Source organism: Pavona decussata, unplaced genomic scaffold (genome assembly GCF_977016875.1).
Source record: "Pavona decussata unplaced genomic scaffold, jaPavDecu1.1 SCAFFOLD_96, whole genome shotgun sequence".
Taxonomy (NCBI): Eukaryota; Metazoa; Cnidaria; class Anthozoa; order Scleractinia; family Agariciidae; genus Pavona; species Pavona decussata.
Genome location: NW_028145513.1, coordinates 2,080,870 through 2,088,448, shown reverse-complemented (window position 1 = coordinate 2,088,448; position 7,579 = coordinate 2,080,870). Strand labels below are relative to the sequence as shown.

General features: G+C 43.3%; 1 protein-coding gene across 1 annotated transcript; it reads left to right on the top strand.

Moving 5' to 3' along the window:
• Positions 1-2,150: 2,150 nt before the first annotated feature.
• LOC146472900 (uncharacterized) lies at positions 2,151-4,514 on the top strand. The gene is made up of 2 exons (XM_085119189.1): positions 2,151-3,047; positions 3,501-4,514. The coding sequence occupies exons 1-2, from the start codon at positions 2,246-2,248 to the stop codon at positions 4,388-4,390; spliced, it is 1,692 nt and encodes a 563-aa protein (XP_084975315.1). The 5' UTR covers positions 2,151-2,245; the 3' UTR covers positions 4,391-4,514.
• Positions 4,515-7,579: the final 3,065 nt, after the last annotated feature.

Sequence of the window (7,579 nt, the reverse complement as noted above, 5' to 3'; positions counted from 1 at the left end):
CGCTGCTCGCGTGGACGTGCGCAAAGCGAGAATATCCTTTCCCTTCCCTTTCAGAGCATGCATAATGGCTTAAGAATAAGAGTTTATAGAAGGACCTAATTAATTGGGCAGCGGGATTGAAGTTTGAGTGGGAAATTCTTATATATAAATTATTTTGCTTAATAGCGATATGCCGTATGTGTAAGCAATACATAGACGACGCCATTGGCAGCCAAGAGCAGCAGAAACCAGCAGTCGTTGATGTTCCAAATATACAAGTTGTCGAACCATGCGAGGAAACTTTTCCACAAGTAAGTAAAACTAATAGTCAAGAGGGATTATTTTTTATAACGTTGCAGTAAAACGCTCGTAAAGATGTCGTTGCTACAGCTTAGTACCTTTCCACGCAGTTAAGTCTTGATGAAACAGTTTAATCTATATATTTTGGTTCAGGTGTGACGACTCAATAGTGTTTTAATCCTGCCGACACTTCGTTTAAAACCTAGGCTGTTAAAGTTTATTAACATGACGTCACACCAAATTGACTTAAGACACGACAATGACGATAACGACGACGATGAATTGAATAAGCAACGTTGGCCATGTTGAATTTGCCGTTTATTATTTCGAAAATTAAATGAAGAACTTTATTATTTCATAGAGAGAAAAGCTGCCATCTCCTGAGGAAAGTGATAATGGTCACTCTTTGGATGACTTTTCGGAAACATTTGGCCAGCTTGCAATCTGTGAAGCCGATGAAACGTTCTTATCGCCAGACACTGCAAGCACTGCATCAACTAGCGATGAGTCTGCTCCTGTAACTGAACCTCGTGGGAAATTGAACGAGTTTTTGATTTCCTGTAAACTGGAACCACTCGGCAAACCATGGGTCAACTGGATCGAGGCATCTGAAAAAACTAGGTTACGCCAAACCAAGAAAGACAGTGAAGTAGTATCAGCCGTGCTGAAGACTGTTTCCCCTGACAGTTCCGGAATTTTTTGGCAACGCTTAGCGTCTTCTACCGCCATGAATAAGGCACTGGGCGTTGAGGAGCTCCCACATTCCGACCAAGTGTACTTAGAAGCGTTAGCGGAAGCCTACGACAACGCAGCCAGCTGGGACACACGCAGGCAAATTCTTTCTATTATGGCTGGTGTTGGAAGCTTCACTGACATATCGCGGTATATTCCGGGTTTGACGAGGTACCGCTTCACTATGGCCAACCTACATCAGCGGCAGTTTGGAAGGGGAGCCCAAGTACAAAAACAACCCATTACGTGAATTCGAGTGGAACTCGGCCAATTGGACCACTTTCTGGGCTTTATAACCAGTCCCCATCTGGTACAAGATCTACCATTCGGGCTGAAAAATCTGAAGCTATCGTCAGGTGATACGATCGAGGTACCCAATGTGATACGCCTGATGATCCCTCAGGGAGTTGTTCTATAATACACCCAGTACTGTTTGGAGACGGGATTCAAACCTTTGCAGTGAGTCGACTATGCTGCGAGTACTCTCTGAATGCAATGCGTCTGTAAGGAAATCACTGCAGGGGCTCGATTATTTTGCAGCAGAGGGTGCTCGTGCATTTGACGATCTTGCTGCACTGGTACGTCAGATAAGTCAGCTTGGCGCCGGTAAGGAATGGGAGACAAGAGTTACAGAAGCCCTCAAGGCGGACAAGTTTTACCTGAAAGGGGACTACAAGGTACTGACAACGGTACTACTTTTATATTCATGTTATATTCATTAGTAGCCTAACCCCTCTCGAACCTAACTATAGGACAGCTGCCTACTAGTCCCAACCCCCTATCCCCTCCCTGCTGACAAGGTGAGGTAAAAAATAATCACCTCTAATTAAACCAGGTTATTCTCCCCTTCTTCCAGTTTTAGTACAAAAAGACAATTATTTTAATGTGAGGTTAATTTAGGTCACTCTTAAATCTGGCTTAATTCACTGTAAACCCATACTGCAATGTAAACCCCCGGAATGGAATGTTACGGTACTCGTGATACTGCGCTAATGTGAGAATTTGTTTGTCAATTTGTTGTAAACAGGTTCATATCAGTAACACCTCTTAAGTAGCAGATCACTGCATTGTGTTTGCTCTTAACGACAGTACCGAAAGAGAGTACCAGCAGACCTGCAACCATCAGCACATGGACAGGTGCGACAAATGCCAGGGCCTCACTGAAACCCTAGCTGACATAGCAAGAATAATCAGCCAAAGCACCTTTGCAAATGAGGACGACAAAGATGAAGCGATGTTCATCTTTGAAACTGCTAAACTGGCTATCCTCTCCTGGAAATGTCACATACTAAGATCCGCTAACCAAGACCAGGCACGATTAGATATTCTCGACAAGCTTGACCAGGAAACTGTGCTGATCGTGAACGATTGGGCGATGAAGTTCTTGCCCCAGAAATACAGGGAATTGCAAGCAGACTGGTTTGGTAAAAGGGGAGTTTCCTGGCACATCTCTGTGGTCTATCGGCGTTTGAACGATGTACTCCAGTGGCAGGGGTTCATCCATACCATCCAGTCCTGCAACCAAGACAGTTCAGCAGTGGTGGCGATTATGCAGGACGTATTGCACACTCTGAAACTGGAGTACCCAGAGATAAAGAATGCGTATTTCAGGCAGGACAACGCCGGTTGCTACCACTCATCTACCACTATTCTATCTTGCCCCGTGGTAGCAGCCACCACTGGAGTCCACATCCAGCGTATTGACTTCTCCGACCCACAAGGGGGAAAAGGTGCTGCTGACAGATTGGCGGCAGCCTGTAAAGCCCACGTCAGGATCCACATTAACGAGGGGAATGATGTGACGACAGCGCACGAGCTGAAAGGTGCTCTACTCTCGCATGGAGGAATAGATGGGGTGCGGGTAGTTTCCATGGACACCATTCGGGAGGTACCTGTAGTGGATAATAGCCGAAAGATAACCGCCATCAGCAAGCTAAACAACTTCGTATTTAGCGCTGACAAGACCAGCACCACAGCCTGGCGTGCGTACGACATTGGGAGTCGTAAAGAGATCACATTGGAGACGTCTTTATGCGGTAAATACGTGCAACTGGGTCATGCAGTGTGTGTTTAGGTGTATTTTATGATCGTCTGGGAACCTCCAGTAGAAAAGTAGAGGAAAGCTGCATTGCACAACAGACTTCTACCAATTCATTCCTTTTATTCATTTTTATTCACAGTATCAAGTTACCTTATTACATGCATTGAAGTTGAGGGGGATATAGGAAACCCTATTGATTTAGGGGAAGGAGTATACTCTCTTAGGCGCGAGGAAATTGGATGCTTCTGTTGAGGGGCGCGCAAGTCCAAACTGTGTCTTTTTTTCCTTTTCCTCTTTCCACAACATTGTGCGCGTGGCGCGCGTATCTACAGTAAAGCCAAACGAGGCCTATATATTTTGACTCGAAAGCTAGCGACACAGAAGCATGTGAAAACCATGTCCAATGGTGCTCTTAGTTTGATCTTCATTGCTCCTATTTCAGATCTAGAACCTGGCTACAGCTGGCTTGCGTCAACGTTCTCACCAGGTGGCTTTAAATCCGTGGGTACAAAGCGCGCGAAGAAGACAAAGAAGGCGGAAGTGTTACCGGAAAACGTTCAGGGAGCCACTGAAGAAGCAACATCTCTTTTCTCTTGCCCTCAAGATGGGTGTGTCAAGGTCTTTCAAAGACTATCTTCTCTAGAGAAACACCTGTCTTTAGAAAAATGCACGCAATCTTTAGAGAAGAGGTCTTTGTTAGACCTTGCTAAATTAGGCTACAAGGCCCAATTAGAAGAGGGTGCGGGGCACATCACCATCACTGCTCCAGTTACAGAGGGGGCTCTAGACGACGTGTACATCAAAGAAGGATGGGCTCTAAAATGCGTCAAAAAGCCCTATCGATTTAACAACACTCAGAAAGCCTACCTTGATGCCAAGTTTGCCATCGGCCAAACCACCGGAAAAAAATTGGACGGGGATGTTGTTTCCCGTGAAATGAGATGTGCACTAGGAACCGACGGTGTCCGTCTGTTCAAAGTCTCTGAGTTCCTAACACCGCAGCAGATTACATCACACTTCTCCCGCCTAGCTGCGAAGGTGCGCCAACAGATTCCTGACGACGCTAACATACAGGCCTGTCAAGAGGAAGAGAACTTTGCACGGGCAAGAGAAGTAGTCACCTCCATCACCCTACAGCACCCCATCACGTACGATCAGTACGATATTTGTGCAATGAAGAAGGATGGATCGCTGGAGAGATTGAAGCTTGCAATGCTGCAAAACATCTGTAAGGAACTGGAATTGGAGGTGCCTCAGAAACCCATTCGTCGCAAGGCACTGTACCTTGAACTTCTTCATAAGGCCGTGGCCAGTTGCAGTTGCGAAACCACTCCGTAACTACACTATCAAGAACCATGTGAACTTTAATTTAGTATTGTTACTTATTTCTTTCAAGCATGGGAAAAAAATAGTTGCTTTAATATGTTCACCCGGTGGTTTTAGAGGGAAGGGGGGGAGTAAAAGTTTTGGAAAAACACGTATTTTGCGAGGGGGGGGGGGGGGCTTTTTGGCACAAACAATATAAAATTGTATTGGCTACAATTGTGCGGAATCAGGTTCCTGTGCAAATATCGCGGAAAACGTGCCAAATTGGATTCCCAAGATTCCCAATTTAAAAGCATTTTCCCTTAGAAAATTATGTTTTCGGCACTCAAGATTTTCGATCCATTTTGTGCTTATCTTACAACCTTCTAACGGCGCAATGATTTTTTTCCTGCTGGAGTAACGATTTTTTTTGTCTAGAAACGTAGCACAAAAGTTCAGCATATCAAATACAAACGTTCCAGAGTGCAAGGGTTGGGGTTCGTTTTGAAAACGAGTTAGTTCTTGGGGTGGTAATATTTGGTTTTCTTGATTTTAGTGGGGATAAGAATTCAAAAGAAGGCATTGTTTTTTTTTTTCCTTGCAAAAACCACCGCCGCCCCCGGCGGGTGGGGTACGTAATAAACAAACGGTCCCGTTGCGAGCGGCTTGCGTTACTTTCCAAGGTCATATTGAGGTCACGATAAAATTAAAATCCAATTTGGAATACCTTTGGTGGTCGTAACGTTTGCTGCGAAAACTTCTTCCTTTTCATTACAAAATATATTTAAGACACATTTAGTATATTATTGAAATAACTTTTCGGCAAATCTCGCTCTACATCACAATTTCGATACGGCCGGCGCGTTGAAAATGAATCCTTCTCCGCCAAATGTTTTCCATTCAAAATATAATATTCGCGAGTATTTTACACTCCAATATGTGGCTCACCACGTCGTATCAAAGCTGAAACATACTTCAAGGAATAACTAAACGAGATACATACAATGGTAAGTCGTTCTTCAAAGCTTTAAATGTAATTTTTAGATGTATTTCTAAAATCGACTCCAAATTTGCATACTTTATTTTACTGACACGGGAAATCTTTATTTCCAAAGCTGTAACTTTCCAGGATAAAAGGTTAATGACTAAGCTTTTCTTTCATGTAGATTTGATGATCAAACGACATATACCAGAAACCATTTATTGCAGCCGAAGTTGGCCTTCAATTTATCGCGCAATGAAAGTCACAAATAGTCACCGTATAAATATGCCGACTGTAACGGCCACAGACCAAAACATGAGAAAACTATTACATGATTTTAACGAGCAAACATCAATTAATATTTGTGCCATGTTTCGTTTCTATAGGATCTTCTTTACGCGCTCACCGTCTCCCCGAAGTTCGGCGAGAATTTGGGCCTTTTATAGAGCCCAATGTCGCCATTTTACCCGATTTTCAAACTTTTTAAAATTTCTCCCTTTATATAAAGCGATGGAATTTTTTGATATTTTTTCTTAAGTTGGTTCACCCCAACGGATGTTTTGGCCAAATAAAAAAAATCCGATTTTTCGTGAGTGTCTTTCGATTTTCGATTTTCTCAGAATTTGGCTCTTATAGTTTTAATGAACGATTGTTCTTATTGGCGGGTTCCCTTTGATACTTTGTGAGAATGGTCTTGGGCATGCAAAGGCCTGCACAGGCAAGCTTAACCACGTTTGGGTTTTTATGAATTTGAGTACAATAGTAATGAGCATGGAGAAGTAGGGGAAAGAGGTGACAAGTGCGAGATTTATTTATATAAGACGAGACAGACAGCTTGTATCACTGTCCAATACAAGTGTGCGACCATGAAGGATTTCAAAGTCAGCGTGGATGTAGGAAACATGTGAATTCTAAGCATAGCTGGTTCTTTTATTTCGATGGAAAGCCCGAACTGAAACATCGACAACAATCGCTGCAAGTTTCCCCAACCAACTTATCAGTGACCACTACAAGTGACTCTGCATCCACCGAAACCACAAGAATGCACGCCACCAAGTTATTTTCTTCATTTTCAGTCTCTGGAAAAATTGGCTAAGATTTCACCAATTGGTTGACTGGAAGTGGGGGTGGCTACAAGAAAGATCGCACAGCTCAACAAATAGCTAAGAAAAGCTTTAAATTTTTGAAATTTTGTTGCGAAGATGAGGAGGAATTGACATTCGAAGTGATAGACTACAATCTTTGCTCTCCAAATCTACTGTTCAAGTTCATCGACTTCTTGCAAGACGAGTGCAAACTCAGACATGGTGGATGATTGGGATACATAGACGCAATTTCCGATCTAATGGACTTTTGAAAAATCAATGGAGCATCAGACGCAGTTCTGCAAAACCTATCCGCGACTGAGTTGTACCTCAAGGAAGCTCCAAAGACGGTGGCAAAGATGATGAGATTGCAGTGGTCTCAAGGCCTGGACATTGACACGTTGGAAGCACAAGGTCACTGGGCCACGATGGACGAATTGTTACAAGTCGTGACATTTTACTTGCCACGTTTCGAGAACACTGTAAAAACGTGCAAGAACTGCCCAAATCAAGTAAACCCGTCAGACTTGTCCGCTCCGCTGGACAAGGGTAACGAGGGCTCTGGGAACGAGATTGGAGCAGAAAGGTTATTGATGGCCTTAGCTCTCATTTTCTGCTGCGTTCTTTGTTCAGCTTCTTTATATGCTTGCCGAGGAATTTCGGGTACTTGGATACTTTGTGATGACATCTCTACCACTGACATAGGTAGGCGAACATCTTCTCGATCTTCCACCATCATCTGTTGACCTAATTCTTCCAAAACCAGCTCATCACCTCCCACCTCGATTCCCAGCATTGGATCATTGGAAGCAGATGCCCCTTGATTGCAGTTTGCTTCCTATAACATAGAAAGCATCTTATGTAAAGAAAATACAAGAGATAGACCTAGATTTATGCTATTGACCGTGAAGAAATAATCCTTCCAAACCACAATATGACGAGACCATCACACATTTTGGAAAATTAGAAAATGAGAAACAAGGAATACGGTGGGTTGACTCGCCCAAAATCTACTTGCCGAAAAAAGACAGTGACATTGTTTATCACTTGTTTTTGAAGCATTACACACAAGAGAAAGCAGTTACTATGTCACTACTCGTTCTAATAGCGTTAGAAAAGAAATAAAAATAAAAGAACGGGTGAATTGCCTTTTGG

Coding starts and splice junctions, on each gene's coding strand:
- LOC146472900 (XM_085119189.1), top strand. CDS start 2,246: ATGTTCATCTTTGAAACTGCTAAACTGGCTATCCTCTCCTGGAAATGT. Junction 3,048..3,500: donor ATTGGAGACGTCTTTATGCG/GTAAATACGTGC, acceptor TTTCAGATCTAG/AACCTGGCTACAGCTGGCTT.